General features: G+C 33.5%; 1 protein-coding gene across 3 annotated transcripts in view; it reads right to left on the reverse strand.

Moving 5' to 3' along the window:
- Positions 1-17,622, reverse strand: part of STK3 (serine/threonine kinase 3) — a 302,874-nt gene that overhangs the window by 237,929 nt on the left and 47,323 nt on the right. Inside the window, exons 2-4 of one of the 3 annotated variants that reach the window (XM_079126262.1) lie at positions 16,482-16,562; positions 9,869-9,997; positions 86-200 (exon numbers count right to left, since the gene is read on the reverse strand). In XM_079126262.1, the coding sequence (XP_078982388.1) occupies positions 86-200; positions 9,869-9,997; positions 16,482-16,562 (325 nt within the window). Of the gene's footprint in view, positions 1-85; positions 201-9,868; positions 9,998-10,220; positions 14,408-16,481; positions 16,563-17,622 lie in introns of those variants that run through there. The other 2 variants (XM_079126264.1, XM_079126263.1) reach the window with 2 other exon arrangements.

Here is a 17,622-nt window from a genome sequence, read left to right on the forward strand (position 1 = left end):
TCTTTGTAACAAAATACTACCCGGTCAGATTCTAAGATAGAAATCTCTAGAAATGAGATTAGCAAGACAATTTTTAAATACTTACTGTCTTGTTTCGTAATCTAATTATGTCTGAAACAGAGCCAGCTCCACAGTACTCCATAACAATCCACAGGTCTGTGTTCTTAAAGTAACTGCCATAGTACTTTACAACATATGGGCTAAAGCAAAATACAATTAAATTTAATTAATTCTCAAAGAAAAAATTTTCATAATCCCAATACAAAGTATTTTCAACATTTCATAATGTTCCAATAAGTAAACCTAATAAGTAAACTTCTATTGTACACAGAATTATCTATGTCTAGAGTTCACTAACTGTGTATAATTAAGCTTTAATTCATGGATGAAATTTAACAGGAATAAAAACTAGAGGGGACTCAAATGTTTTCAGTGATTCCCAAGGGAAAATAATGCTTCATTCTGGCAAAGGATTTACTATTTAACATAAAGAACAAATGAAAATATTTTCCATTAACTAAAACATTTTAAATATAAATCTTCTAAAGAATTTTGCAATGCCGTCAAATATTAACACTCTAAAGTACTCTATATTTTCATGAAGTCAAACTTTTAAAATTTTTTCTTTCAAAAATTTTGGCCTTCGAAAATTCTGGAAAAAATTTTTTGCTTAAATTAAGGTAATTAAAATTATTAACAATTTAAAGTATTTCTGAACTGAGATTTGTAAGTCTTCTAGTACAGAAGAGACTATCAAGTTGTTTTCAGAAATACTTAGAAAGGAATCATCACCATTAATACTTATTAAGGATATACTATATAAATTCATAATATAAAACATCATCTTACCCAACTCAAAGAGGCAGAATACCCATACTCACAGAATACATAAGGTAAAAAATACAAGAACTCAAGGAACCATGGTGGAGCAACAAGAAAGAACTTTGTGGAAGGGATTTGATTTGAATGGGATTATGGGAAAAAAAAAAGTTTAAATCTCCAAAATGTGGGTGGAGAAGAGAAATAAAAATATTCTAGAAAAGGGAAAGAACATGAGCAAAGAGACAAATAAAAGGAAAAATCAAATATTGCATGTTTAGAGGATAACAGGTTCAAAACATACTTCCATCTGGTAATAGCTGCTGTTAAACTGATAGCTACTTTACTAGGCATCAGTGTCAGATAAATAAGACACAGGAATCAAATAATCAAAAAACCTTAAAATTACAGAATTTTAAATTACAGTATTAAAAGAATTACAGTATTTAATTAATTTAATTAATTACAGTATTTAAAAGAATACACAGATACACCATCAAAAGAGATTAAGGGAAGGCTTCTCAGTAGAGTCTTTAGGATTTTAGCCAAGTATTGAGGTCAAAGGTACTTCAGGTTGATTGGAGCTTAAGGGCCTGAACTCAAGTGGCTACAGGGTTAGAATTTAATTGTTGTCTTATCTCTACTGTTCCTCATTACCTCTTGCATAGAATAGCTTCTCACTGTCATCATTTTCTCCCCCATTCTAATCTATACTCCACACTGTTGGCAAGATTACTGTCCTTTAAAACGAAACTAAACTGATCACATATGCTCTTCTGATTAAAAAACTCCAACTGCTCTTCATTATCCAAAGAAAGTCATAATTGCTTCATAGCACACAATCTTTCAAAGTCTACCTCTTTACTCATATCTCTCATTACTCCCTGTCTTATGCTGAAAGTTTACAGACATACTGAATTGTGCCAGGTGTTAGGAATGGATAGTATGTATTAGAAGTTCACACCAGGCAAGGGCAGGGGTGCACCCCTATAATTCTTGCTACTCAGGAGTCTGAGGCAGGAGGATCACAAGTTCAAGGCCAGTCTCAGCAAGTTAAGGAGTAGCAACTTGGTGAGACCCTGTCTCAAAAAGTAAAAAGGACTGGGAATGTAAGTCAGTGATATAGTGCTTCTGGGTTCAATTCCTAGTACCCAAAAAAAGGAATTCATAAATGTTCACTTGAACCATTTAACTAAAACACTTGTTTATACACAAATAAAACAGACAGAGACTCAGGGCATACAGAAAGTCAAAGCAAAGGAATCAAGTGTGCTTTCTTTACATACGCTTCTTTGAGGTATGAGTGCCTATTGTACAAACTTATTATAGGGAATAGTATTCTTATTGACTGCATTAGAACTACTTGTGACCCAGGTCCCACACCTAAGAAGTACTGACTCAGTAGGTCTTTTCAAAGCTCTGTAGGTGACTCAGATTTACACCTAGAGTACAGCTTCACTTTGAAAGACAGCATATTTTTCAAGGAAAAAACTCTTCAAATATTAATCTTTCTCATTCAGAATTTTAAAAGGTGTTACAGTGAGAGTAAGATTATATTCACTGAGAAGCGCATAAAGATATGTATTTTATCTTGCCATATACACAAAATAGTCAATAATGCTAAGGGTAGAAATGATAGTTCTTATGAAAATTAGGAATTCTAACCTGGGCAGCTACCTGAAAACAACGTTCCCCATCTTTCCTTAGAAATAAATAAAAGGAACATTTTAGGAAAAGATAAAATTATCTTCAAAAAAATAATTTCTGGTCCATTCAAATACACAATCAGGTAGATGAATCAAGTTTCAACAAATCCATATCATAAAATAAGAACTCAATAGTTTTAACCTAGAAAAGCATGTAAACAAGTAGGACTGAACAGTCATATTAAGGACACAAATTATAATATTGTTTCTATCATTCCCTCAACATTCACTCTCAGGCCAGGCATTAGACCAGATAGCTGGTATACAGAGGTGAACCAGACACAGTTCTGACCCTTACACAGCATACACCAGCATGAAATACAAAAGTATTAGAAAGTAAATCCATAAATGAATATAATTATTAACCATGGTAAGAACAGCAGGAGAAGTGTTATGAAAATTACTGGCTATGACTTTAGTTTGCATTCACCATTTCTGTAAATAAAACTGTTCCAGTTTATACAAAGGAATGTAATATATTCATTTTAAATGGCAGGCGCAGACTTGGAAAGCAATGAAGTATATGAATAAACTTTGAAAGTAGACATGGGTAGACTTTAACAATACAATGTTCTCCCATCCATTGAGATGCTGTGAATTCCAAAATTCAGAGATTTGGAAAAGAAGAAAATGCTTGAACCCTAGACTTCACATGTGTATAGTATTACTTATTGGTCATCATCTGATATTCTCTACATCAACACCCTTTTTATTTTAAAGCATTTATTCTAATTTGCAATTACTTTGTCATTAACTTTTATTTGCTTTTCCCAGAAAAAAATAAGATGTTCCATGAGGAGGTGACTATGTCTTGCAATCCATTTTAACTTCAGTACCTTCCTTTTCATATGTACAAACTAAAGAAGCAATGAATAAATGAAAAAAGAAATGATCAGAAAAATTAACAGATGGGACCTTAATGAGTCCTTTCTCAATAGAATAATATTTTTAAGCTAAGATACAATGGTTGACTAAAAGTTGTCAGAACATCTAAGCACCAAGAACTGCCCATGCAAAAGTCTAAGAAAGAACAATAACGCATTTGAAAAACTGAAAGGAGATCAGTATGCCTAGATAAAGTGAGTGAACATATTAGCATAATAAAGTAGATGCCAGATCATGAAAGGTCTTAAAAACAAGGTATTGCTGAGTTTTGCTATACAACAGAAAATTGGAGAATTTTAAGAAGAGGTATAACATGATCTAATTTATACCTTTAAGGTTTCTTTAGCTGCTGGGCAAGATAGATTGTATTTGCTTCTTTGAAACCTGGGACCTTGCTGAAACTGGAAGGACTGCCCCCTTGAGGGTTAGCTAATTCCTAGAGTTAGCAAAGAAATTAGCTGTGAGCGTGCCCTCTGTGTGAAAATCAATCATTCTGGAACACATGCATCCAACTCTCATAATTTTACTCCAGATTCACTATTGCCCTGCCCTAATTACCCGAGGGATAGCACCAGAAGACTAAGGACAACCTAGGCCACAGAGTTCAATAAAATTTTATTCCAACTAGCCAATCTTTAGTAAGCACTGTTGAACCCTGTCTCTCCTACTCTTTTCCAGAGAAACCCCAATAAAAACTCTAGCCCATGTTCTCCCTTCACTTGCTCTGTCTCCTGACAGACCCATACAGTGTTTCAATGTATAGCCCCCAGTGACACGCTTCCTTTTGTTAAGATCTGAGCCTAACAATATATCTTTGTTGTTGTTATTACTGTATCTTTTTAGCTTTTTTCCATGGCAATCATCTCATTCTGTTAGTCTTATCATAACTGAATAATAATAAAACATTTTTTTGGCACTAAGAGATTGAACCCAGGAAGGTTCTATCACTGAGATACATACCTAGTCCCTTTTTTGTTGTTGTTTTATTTTGAATCAGGTTCTGACTAAATTGCCAAGGTTGACCTCAAATTTTGTGATCCTCCTGCCTCAGCTTCCCAAGTCACTGGGATTATAGTCATGTACCACTGTGCCCAGCAAAACATACATTGTAAAAGAGAGAGTGGTAGGTAAACTGAATTAGAGTGAGCATAGTAGAGACAGCAAAAAGAAGAAAATTCAAAAGATGTTTTCAAGGTACATTCCACACAACTGGGTAATGACATGGAGAGGGAGCTGGGAATCTGTAAACAAGTTTTCTTCTGTGCTTTAACCAGTGTCTCTCTTCAGTTGCACACTGAATATGCATTAAATTTCAAAGTCACCTTTTCTTAAAATATTGAAAGTAACACAGATACCATTCTCTAGGTTAAACATGTTGTGGGAATAGATCATTTCCAGTTGGCCTGCTCACTGTCACTGGTTTCTTTTACTCTGTTGTCTATTCTGTTTATTCTTGTTTCTGGGTAAGATTCCATTTGAACACTGCTTCTGAGGCCCTATCCCCCCCAAGTTTGAAAACTACCATTTGGAGGATTAGTGATGAGCTTTGGCAGTGTATGTTTATTCATGATGTATGTTCATTCTTGTGTATGTTTATTCAGTTTTCGGTAGGCCAAGAAATAAATTTCTGTGATCAAGATTTATATTGGAAGCAGTTCAGTTTTTATAGGAGAATATTCTCATCGTTTTTATTAAAAAACACTGTATTACTCCTATTGAGTTATAGAACATCATGCTATCACGATTGTAATAGGAGATGGGGAAGTAGCTCACTGATAGAGTACCTACCTAGATGAGGCCTTGGGTTCGATCCCCAGTATTGAGAATAAACAAAAAGATTATAGGAGGAGGTTGTGAACATTATGTAATGAAAAACGGCCATTTCTTTAGTATTTTAATTTTCACATGCTTGTAACAGGAAGACTTTAAAATAAAAAATATTCTTTAGCAATAAATACATGGTTTTCTTCAATTCTGATGAAATTCAAGTTAATATTTATAAAATCACCAGTTAAGCAGTAAAAATGAACATCTGAATTTCACTTTAAAAAAAATGTTAGCTCTTAATTATCCTCTGTAGCCTAGTTGGAATTATATTTTCTAGTAAGGAAGAGCAAAAATCAGCATATATCGTTAATTCAGTTGTATACTTTCTAAATCAGTACATGCATGCCTTATGATTTTTAAGTTTATTTTCCTTTTTTTTTTTTTTTGTACCAGGGATTGAACTCAGGGGCACTCAACCACTGAGCCACACTTCCAGCCCTATTTTATATTTTATTTAGAGACAGGATCTCTCTGAGTTGCTTAGTGCATCTCTTTTGCTGAGGCTGGCTTTGAACTCCTGATCCTCCTGCCTCAGCTTCCTGAGCCCCTGGGATTACAGGCATGCACCACTGCATCTGGTTAAATTTATTTTTCTTTGTGCATTATAATTATACATAATAGTAGACTTCATTATCTCATATTATCAATCTCATTTCCCACTTCCTTTCCTTTCCCCATCAGCTTGCTTTATTCTACTAAATCTCCCTTCTATTATTATTATTATTATTATCAATATTTTAATTAGTGCATTATAATCATATGTATAATGGGAATTCATTGTGGTATATTCATGCAAGGACATAATGTGTCAGATTTTGTTCCCCAGTATTTTCCCATTCCCTGCCTTCTTCCTTCCCTTCAGATCCCAGCTCTGCTCTATTCATATGATGTTTTGAAGTATATATACATTGTAGAATAACTAAATCTAGCTAATTGACATATGCAATACCTCAGTTATCGTTTTTGTGGTGAGAACTCTTAACATCTACTCTTCTAGCCTTCTTAAATATACAATATTGTTAATATTGTTATTAAATATAGTCACCATGTTGTACAGTAGATATCTTGAGCTTATTCCTTCTGTGCAATGAAATTTTGTATCACTTGGCCATCATTTTTACCCTCTCTCCTAATCAACTATCCCAGCTCCTGGTAACAACTCTCTAGTTCTGTGAAATCACCTTTTTTAGATTCTGCACATAAGTAAGATTGTACGGCATTTGTCTTTCTGGGCATGGCTTATTTCAGCTAAATGATGTCCCAGAGGTTCATTCATGTTGTCACAATTCATGTTGTTTGAATTTGTATGCTGAATTCTCTATCCATTCATCTGTTGCTGAAGCTGGCTTGGCTCGTGATCCTCCTGCCTCAGCCTCCTACATTAATGCTAGAAATTAGTAGCTAACACATAAGGCTTATACTTGTCATTTTCTACTTGCCCTTTCAGCATTATTTAGGATCTTTTAACTGATCTTTGATTCCTCACAATTTCATATTTACAATACAAATTTGAGGGTGAATCTAAAAGGCAGGAATCATTTTTTATCAATACTAGTCTCATTTATTTCATTCAACAAATAATGAGAAGTACCCACTATGTGCAAGGCATTCTGCTGTTAAGTGGTAGAATAGCTCCAAAATTCTATTCTTGTTCTTTCCCTTGTATTCTTTACTTCTCTTACCCTTTAGAGGTTTTACACGTACAATGAGAATAAGGACCTGATTTCCATAGGGTTCCTTCAATCTATAATGCTCATCTCTATACTCCTCATATATACCATATCCATTCATCCATTCAACCTAAGAAATGAAAATATAATTCTCTTAAGGAAGAAAAAAGATAATGAAGACATTTCAGAAGGGCTATCTACAAGCCTTAGTGTCATTATTAGCATCAAAAAAAATAAATAAATAAAGTTAATTCTCAGTTTTGCTGTTGAAAAACTAAATAGACAGATCCCAAGTTCTAGGCATGACTGGGCAACTTAGGGAAACCCTTTTTAAAAAGGACTAGAGATGTAACTCAGTGGCAGAGCACTTGCCTAGCATGTGCAAGACCCTGGGTTCAATCCCCAGTACCATATTTAAAAATAAATAAAAACTTAAGTATATGCTGATGCCATTAACCCACAAAGAATTAGAAAGGCTTTCTGGGATGATTAAAAATTTGGCTGTTGACCCTTAAATGTGAAGACTACTTGAGCTGTCCCAACAGGAACCACAAATACTTGTTAGTATTTGAGTAATCCCTTTGGGGCAGAATCCAAGGACAATGAATAAAACATCATCCCTGAATTCAAGGAATAGAGGAGTGAAAAGACAAAAAAAAAAAAAAAAGACAAGTAAAACAGGGCTTAAAAGAGAAACTCAGGCAAGAGACTAAAGCACTGTCTGAGAACAAAACCAACTTATATGCCATCCTCAGGAAACTGGATTTATCTAGGTAACAATGAGACACTAAACAGTTTTAAATAGGTAATGGCTTGATTCAATTTGTATTTTAGAATGATCACTCCAGGTTCAGGAAGCAAGGAGGCAAAAATGAAAGGCACAGTGAACAAATAAGATGCTATTATAAACATATGAGTAAGAGTTGACTAATTCCAAAATGTACAAAGGTTAGAAAAAAAGATATACAATAGATAATACTTGACACTCTGACTTTCCTATACAACATTCAACTAAAATCTCCAAACTGTAACACTAGGGGCTAGGGATGTAGCTTAGTATGGATGTTCAGAATGCACAAGGCCCTGGATTTGAACCCCAGCACCAACAAAATAAAAATTAAAAAATATAGTATTAGTTCCTGAATTTTTAACAATAATAAAATAATAATAGCACCAGGTGATTAGTAAGCATAACTTACAGACCCAGCACTATTCTACACTCAATCTTTCCTTTTCTGTATCAAACTGTGGGAATCACATTCTCCTCAAGTTACAAAATTAATAGTAAGATTTAGAAATACCTTTTAATTATATGCTTTGATCTGGGGACTGAGGTTCATTGCTTTTTTTCTATTACTTAAATTTCAAGTTACACAGCCTTTATGAACAGTATTTAACAATCTAAATAAATACTCTAAAAAAAAAGCAAAATTGAACAAATAGGATGAACAAGTTTAACAACATAATAAACTAATACACTGAAGGGTATCACTTGTTTCCCCTTGTGGTCACATGGCTGACTGGGAACTGTAGTTCAGAATCTACTATAACTACTGCTGCTCAGAATCACAAGAACACTGTACTATATCACTAACCTAGGAAGATAAAAATTCAAAATTCAAAGTGCTGAACTGGTTTAGCACCAATATAAAGTTGAAAAATTATGAATTCAAGTCATAGTCAATTGGAGACAGTCTGTATAGATCTTATACATTTTTAAAAGAGAACAAAGTCCATAGATCTCTTACTAATATGGCTCTTATGTGATTAGGGGGTGAAAGTGTATCCAGACTCCCCTAAGTCACCAGCTCTAAGTTACCATGTGAGACAATTCTAACAGAGACATAAGCTGAAGGCTTCTAGGAAAGTTCTTTACTACTTCTTCCTTTCTTCTACTACCTGGAATACAGACACTAGGTTTGGTTTGGAGCAAACCTCTTATAGTCATGAAATAATAAAAACACAAAGATAAATATCATATGTTAAAAATAAAAGGTACAGAAAAGCATCCTGAAACACAGCTATTATTTCATTGCTGTTATACAATCCTACCTTCAAACTTTTTATAAAAGGAGAATAACACATCCCTCTTTGGTTAATTGACTACAGACTACACAATGTCCTAATTTACACACTTCAAATCCCTTATAGAATAAAAATCATACTACCTAACAGTCCATATAGGACCTTTTTATCATCAGCTCCATTTACCTATTCACCCTCATTTCATACCAATCTCTCCTCCATATTTCCCACTAGAATAGTTCTAAAATGTTGTCAAAATAGCACAGCCCAGTAAGCTGTTTTTTCTCTCTACCTATAATTCTCTTTACTCTCTCAACCCTTCAATACTTCACCAAATTAACTCTTCCTGAGCATTCCAGACTTCCTGATTCCCCTGGCAGAAGGAAGGTGCCCTGCCTTCTTATTTTCATATAAACCCCATGCACCAGTCAGTGCTGTGACTATGCTGTTAGGATACTTATTTATATAGTTGTCCTCCCAACTAGACTACCAGCCCTTCAAGAAAAAAACATTTGGTATTCCTAGATCCTGGCACATTACCTGGTCAACAGGGGATGCTCAGTAAACACTTTTGAACAGATCATACTTACATAAAATTAGACTATTTTTAATTAGTTTAAAATAATTATATAATACCGACTGCTAAATGACCTGTTTAACATCAAAAACTTTTTTTTTCATCCATAAACATCTCCTGTAGTAGGAAAACTGCTTGAGTATTTTCTTCATTACAAGTTTCTCTAGGCTATAATATTTATACTTTACAAGCAAAGAACTATAAATCCAAAAGACAATCCTACAAAGCTGTCCTCACCTTCCTCAGTCTCACTTGGAATGGGATGTCAGGGGAAAAAAAGTAACAAAAAAATACATATTATTATACATCATTAATAAAATTCACCAAAATGAAAATAAACAAAATAAATTTCTTCATACCTGTCACATTGCTGCATTATGGAAATTTCTTTGATTATTTCCTGAAGATCTGACTCAACAGGTACCTGTTTAATTGCGACAACTTGACCAGATTCCTTATGTATTGCTTTAAAAACACTTCCATAAGACCTAAAAAAATCAAGATGTTATTTTTTTCCTAGCAAACATCATAGCTATTAAAGTCTACTGAGTCTCTGAAGTGTTTTCTAGCTTAAAACACTATTTAAATGCTAAAAAATAAAAGTAAACAAGAAAAGTTAATGAATTAGCTTTATTGCTTCAGTTATAAATTTACAGTCAAGTTAATAAAGTGAGTTACTATTTTTCTTATGAATAAAAGAAAAAGACTTACGGTTTGTCAACTCAAATGCAGCATTAAGAAGATACAAATGGAAATTAAAAAAATGAAAGGTAGATTAAAAACATTCAAAGTCCCAAGTTAGGAGAAAGGGGTAGTATTAAGCAAAATAAACCCCAGAATATCAAGTCCCACCTCTACTCATAGTACTTAAGAGCAGCTGAAATCCTTGACCAAGGTTAAGAGATGCAGGGAATCTTCAACCTTCTGGTTCTCCTCAAGAGTTACAAACCTAAAGTCTCCTCAAATGCTCCTTTCACTGTTTTCTCCTCAACAGAAAGAACACACCCTCAAGGTAAATGAGACAGTATTTAATGATCATTTGCTAAAAAACAGCCTCTACTTCAACTCTCGAACTTTGCCAACTAAATATTCATGTGTTTTAAAAAGCAAAAAGAATGAGGGAACAAGTCATTTGTAATTTAGTATGAAACAGAAAACAAGGTTAAAAACTATTATCATTTGCTGAGTTCTTACTGGTAGATACCAGGTACTATGGTAGATGTTTTACATGTATTATCAAATTCATCCCTCCCACCATAAGGAAGAATATCATCACCATCAAAAGATGGGGGAAAAGGTTAAGATACCAGTAGCTAGCAAATTCGAAATTCAAAGATTTTCTGATTCCAAAGATCATGGTCTTCACACGACATCATTTCTATAGAACAGAAAAAGGAACAAGTCACAGGAAAACCTAGGATGTTTCCTGTTTCCTACCTGTTTCCTAACATTAGGAATCTATGCAGAATCATACAAGTCTTTCAAAACAAGTGAAAAAATGACAAGTAGTAAACCAACTATTTAAATAAAATGAATTTGATCCCATTTCCTGTTTCTTTAGCTCCTCTGAAGTACTCACATTCAGTGTGATACTCAAAGTCACTTTTGGATAGGTGTGTGAATGTATATGTAACTTCCTTCAAAAAGCATTTGTATGTATATTCCCTCAAAAACTAACATAGAATTCAGTGGTAGATTATCCATTATCATGTAAGAAACTCCATCACTCCTTTCTAAGGATTCCTCAGCATTGCAAAGAAGAAGCTGAGAACTCCATTTCCCAGAATCTCCTTGCCTGAATGGTCCCAGTTAAATATCTGCCAGTGAGAACAGACATGAAAGCTGAATGCAAAAAGGAGAAATCATTATTCTCCAGGTATACATGTAGCAAATGCACTGGCAGAGATAAGATGCACAGGGGCTTACTGTTGAGCTCCTAATATTCATCACACTGCTGTATACTGAGATAGTGGAAGCTTCTCAAAGATTCTTTAGGATTCCAGCGATTGCCAGAAAACTTCTGAGAAACTTCTGCCTCAGCACTTCAGGCTGGGATCTCCAGTGTTGGCTTCTCCCAAATTTTGCAAAAGCTTCTATGACCTTTGTATGCCAAGTTCAAACAACTGGCTTCAGCTCTGAAATATATACTCAATTCTTTGTACTCAGAATATGTAGAGTAGGTTTTCTCTCTTCCTGACCATCATCAGCTACCAGTATAATTTTAGTGGAGGAAGTAGTTCCAAAGAAAACAATCTTAAAAGATGGAAATCTTAAATTAGTTCTTTCTTAGATTTGAAAACAGTAAAGTGACAAATAAAATATTGATGGCCTTGGCATTCAGGGGCAAAACTTAAGTCATTTGAATTATCACCCTTAGTTGCTTGGAGTCTAGGCAAAGCTTTGGCAGATCAAGTAGCTACATCAATAGATGGCACTGTGTCAATTTGATACAATACAGCCCATTGACATATATTAATATACATTCACATATATTTTCAAATGCTCTAATCCTTCACCTATTCACTTTCTCTCAAGAACAGAACCCTAAACCATAAAATTTATTTTAAAAATTACTGTAAGTGGTACATTTGTTGCTCAATTTAAGTTTTTATAGGTATTCCACATCTGAAATGATGGGACTTAATGAGTAAAACAGGCACTGAATTCCTTTATTTTTTTACCATTCTTCATTAGTAATGAAAGAATTAAAAGTTAAAGCTTTTTTAATAAAATACATTTTTAATATTCAGAAGCAAAAAGTTATAACTTTATATAAACTGCTGACAAGACAGTTGATATCTAGTTAACCTCATACAACATTGTTTTCCTTTTCTTGAAAATATTCAAATACACTTGTATCATATCCTTTAAAAAGCACACTAAAGGCCAGGAGCAGTGGCTCACACTGTTGTTAACGCCAGCAGCTCGAGAGACTCAAGCAGGAGGATCACAAGTTCAAAGCCAACCTCAGCAATTTGATGAGGCGTTAAGCAACTTAGCAACATCCTGTCTCAAAATTTAAAAAATAAAATGAAAAAAATGGGTTAGGGGTTGGCTCAGTGGCTGAATGCCCCTGGGTTTAATCATTGGTACAAAAAATAAATAAAACACACTAAAGGATACTTGCTTTTGATAATTTCTGTGAATAACAAAATTCTAACACAAGCATGTTTTTCATGACTCTTGAAATATTGTTATATGCCAATCTAACCTATCTCTTAGAAGAAACCTATCACTTTTCACAATAAGAAAATAATATATAATCAAAAGGAACAAACCTGAATCATTTATTCTCTTTGTCAAAGGAGAATAGATTTACATATGGGGTCAACACAACTATAAAGACAGACAGACTACTTACATTTCTAACATTTAACTCCAGCTCAGGAGATAATAAATAACAATATATAATATGTTGGTGAATATGAATTCCCTATCAAATTCTCCCCTATTTTATAAGGAAAGGAAAAAAAGTTTAATATTTAAAGGGAAGAATTAGTGTGACATTATTACTAAAACACAATTTTGCTATTATCACAACTCAAAAAATGTCTATAGGAACCTCTCAGAAAACAGGTTACTGTCCATTCCCCCCATTTCTGTAATAAAGTAATCCTAAATTCAAATGAGGGAAAAAATTAAATTTTTTGAACTACACATACTGCTTTTAACTCTATACAAAATTCAGAGTAAATGGCTTTTGAAGATCACTTTTGCTATGGTTTGGATATAGTTTAAGAACATCCCTCAAGGGCTCATGTACTGGAAGCTTGGGTTCCCAATGTGGCAATGTTAAGAAATGAGGGAGGGGTAGGCCTAGTGAGAAATCATCATCAGCCCCTCCCCACCCTGGTGTTCTGTTTCACCATGCAATCTCTTTCTCTCTCAAGGCCTCCTCCGTGGATTGTGATGCCATCCACTGTGAAGTGATGTAGCAAGAGGGGTCCTCACCAGAACCAGTGCTATGCTACTTGGGCTTTCAGCCTCCAAAAGCATGAGCTAAAAAAAACAACTTTTCTTTATAACTTACCCAGTCTTGGGTATTTCATTATAACTGAAAATAGACTAATATAACTTCTATTTTAGTCTATGTTAAAACTTCTACTTTAACATAAATGAAAATTTTCTTTTCTAATAAGAATCATTAGCACCATAACACCATCTTTAAACTGCAAATGGAACTCTCAGTATGTGAGAACATGAGTTAAACAGAAAATTCTTGTATCTAGACAATTATTTTCTGTAACTAAAATAAGTATGACTTGAACCTCTCAAATTATTTTCTACTCAAGTAAAGACAATTAGGCCAGTGGAGTTTTTTTATTTACCTTTTAGTTCCAGTTGTCCTGAATCTTTTGTCTACAGTTAAAATAGTTTTCCTCTCAAGATCCTTTTAGGATCCACATCATTGGAACAAAGGTTTTTCATTTTAATATTCGGCAATTTGTTCAGATCATAAGCCCATTCCCTAAAAGTTTTCACACTGTTTGCATTTAAAATGTCAGAGATCAAGCCCATATCCTTCGCATTGCTGTCACTCGCATTCTATCATCTACTTGATGACTATTTCCCAGAAATAGTGACACCTTCCCTGCCTGTCCTTGATGCTGTTATATAACTCAATTTGTTCCAGATCACTGTTACATTTACTTAAATATCAATTAATTCACAAGCATCTTTCTTTGAATATACCATTTTTGGGAGGATCCAGATAATTCTGAAACCACTGCAGTTTTTCACAATTTGAGGTGCAAGGTCTTCTCGTTCTTCAATTTTTTTCCCTTGTTTGTGGGCCTCTCTCATAATATGAGCTGCTTTTCTACTATGTGGATGGATAGCTTTTTTTTCCTATCCTTTACTTCTTCCCTTTGGTACTTTAGATGAAAAGGTTCAGGAAAAAAGGAGGGGCTCCAGACCCAACAATCACCAACCCAAAACTAAAGCTATTTATCTAATTAGTTCTGCTGCATTCTTTAGATACTGGTATGAAGTGATCTTCTTTTCAAGGTTTTCTACATAATCTGTAATATCCTCCTCAATCCATAGGTTACTTCAGATTATACTTCCTAATTTCCAATTAGTGGGATTTCTGTCATTTTGTAATTACTTATTTCTAATGTAGAAGACTAAGATCAGAAAATGTGACCTGGAAAAATACCTATATATAGAATTTGTCACTTTTTAAGTCTACAAACATACCCCAAAATAAGAGAAATGCAATGTGAATGTGTGTGTGTATATATATATATATACACACACATACACACATATATGCATATGTATATATATACAAATATACACAAATAAGTACTTTATATATGTATATATATATAATCCATTGTACAGACAATAACATTTAATCTCACTATATCTTATTTTCCTAGTATATCTGTCCAATTCTGAATGAGAAACCCTGAAATATCCTATACAATTACACTTTTATTAGATTCTCCTGACATTACTAATGGCTTTTCTATCATAACTTTAGCTTTGTATTATGTGACACAAATGTTTTGTTATAAATTATACTTGATTTCATTACCTAAAGTCCCTATTATGCCAGACCATTTAATTTCAACTACTCATCTAATATAAATTCTGATGTTCCTACTTAATGTTTTTTATTCATGTTTATCCCTCGTAAGTGATTTTTATAGTAAATATCTCATTTCCATTTTTTGTTTTACATGGATCTCACAGCATACAGCTAGCTAGGTGTTACATTTTTAATTTTCCAACAGTTTACCTTTTAACAAACTGTTACAATGAGAGTTAACATTCAATAAATATATACCTGATTTTATTCCTTCCATTTTATGTTGAGTTTATTATTTTATTTTTCCCTTTATTTCCTTTTCCTTGTGCTTGCTAATTTAAGCTGATATTCATCCTGTTTTGTACCTTTTATTGTTTTGAAAGCTTTCTTGCATTTTGTCATTCCAATAATTACTCCCCACTTTTCTCTATGCTCTATGTTAGCTGGGCATTTTGGCACATGCCTATAATATCAGCAACTCAGGAGGCTGAGGCAGGAGGATCACAAGTTCAAGGCCCATCTCAGCAACTTAGGGAGGCTCTAAACAACTTAGTGAGACCCTGTCTCAAAATGTTTTAAAAAAAAATTTTAAAGACAGGGCTGGGATTGTGGCTCATTGGTAGAGTGTTCACCTAACATGTGAGGCACTGAGTTAGATCCTCAGCACCACATAAAAATAAATAAATAAAATAAAAGTACTGTGTCCATCTACAACTAAAATTTTTTTTTAATTTTTTAAAGAGTTGGGAATGCAGCTTCAATGGTAATGTGCAGCTGGGTTCAATCCCCAATATTAAAAAAAAAAAAAATGCTGTATGTTTCTCTACTATTATTTTGAAACCATGTTAATTATTCCTCTGCATACACATACTGATTTCTTCATCAAGATACTCAATTCATGGTCTGGGGTTGTGGCTCAGTGGTAGAGTGCCTGCCTATCTACATGAGACACTGCGTTTGATCCTCACCACCACATAAAAATGAATAAATAAAATAAAGGTATTGTGCCCATCTATAATGAAAAATATTTTTTAAAAAAGACACCTACTATTTACCTGTTCCCAAATAAAATGGGCCTAACTGGGCTAAAAGGTGGACTAATGTCACTTACCTAACAAAGTCAAAAATTTTCAAGTTTATTATTAATGAGCATGCCTATGAGATGAACTATAAACCTTTGGAAATCACTTAATAGCACACTTCTAGTTTTTCATACATACACACACACACACACACACACACACACACACACACACACACACATTCTCTGAAAGACACTATTACCAGATCTAACCCAATCTGATCTTTGAAATTCCAAATTAACTGCCAGATTTACTTGTCAATACAAGAAAATATACTCTACTTGAAAGATTAATAAAGTTTTTATAACAGTTCTATCATTATCTAAACATTACTTTCATATTTTTTATACTTACCCTTCTCCAAGCTTCTCTAATACATCAAAAACTTCTTCAGGCTGCTTAGTCAAACTGTCTTCACTTAGCTTTTTTAGCTTACTGAGGAAAAAAAAAGAAGAAATATTTTCCTTAAGACCTTTTACATTTTTTTTTATTTTTAATAGCCAATATAATCAGATGGCTTGAAAAATCAATAAACATAAAAAGTTATAGAGCGAACAGTCTCCTATACTGTTTCTCATGTGCCAAGCAACATCCCCAAAAATAACCTGAATATATGAATATATGTACTTAATTCTACCCCTTTTGAATATACATACTATTTTGTTCTATTATTTCCACTTAATATAGAGTCATGTGTCACTTAACAAGGGGGATATATTCTGAGAAATGTAACATTAGGCAATTTCATCACAGTACTAACTTCATAGAGTATACTTACATGAACCTAGATAGCAAAACCTATTACACAGAGACCATATAGTACATATAAATGGTATAACTTATTACTACTAGAGCTATGACGAACAAAATAACATCAGAAAATGATATAATCAAGAGACATGGACAACAGGAGACATGAAGTTGCTACCAGTACAATATGTCATACTGTTTTATAGTAAACTTTCTTTATAAGTAGAAGTATACTCTAAAATAATGATAAAAATATAGTCAAGTAAATATATAAACTGGTAAAAATCATTTATTATCATTAATAAGTATTGTAGTTCTGAGGATATAGCTCAGCTGGTAGAGTGCCTGCCTCACATGCACAAGGCCCTGGGTTCAATTCCCAGCACCACAAAAAAATAAATAAAAATAATAATAATAATATTGTATACCAAACATATTTGTATGTTATTACATTTTTATACAGTGTACCACAGTTTGTTTACTCAAGCATCACCACAAACAGTGAGTAATGTGTTGTACTATAAGGTCACAGGGTCTACAATGTCATCAAGAATTAGGAATTTTTCAGCTGTTATACTCTTGTGGGACTGCCAGGACATAATACAGTATGTCACTGAAACATCATTATGCAACAAACTGACCTTACTGACAAACAATTAAAACTATTATAATTTTATACTAATTAAAATTGTTGATTACATTATATATTTTAATTGTATGCTATATAAATATGTATATGTATAGT

Source organism: Sciurus vulgaris, assembly GCF_902686455.1.
Source record: "Sciurus vulgaris genome assembly, chromosome: 1".
Lineage (NCBI taxonomy): Eukaryota > Metazoa > Chordata > Mammalia > Rodentia > Sciuridae > Sciurus > Sciurus vulgaris.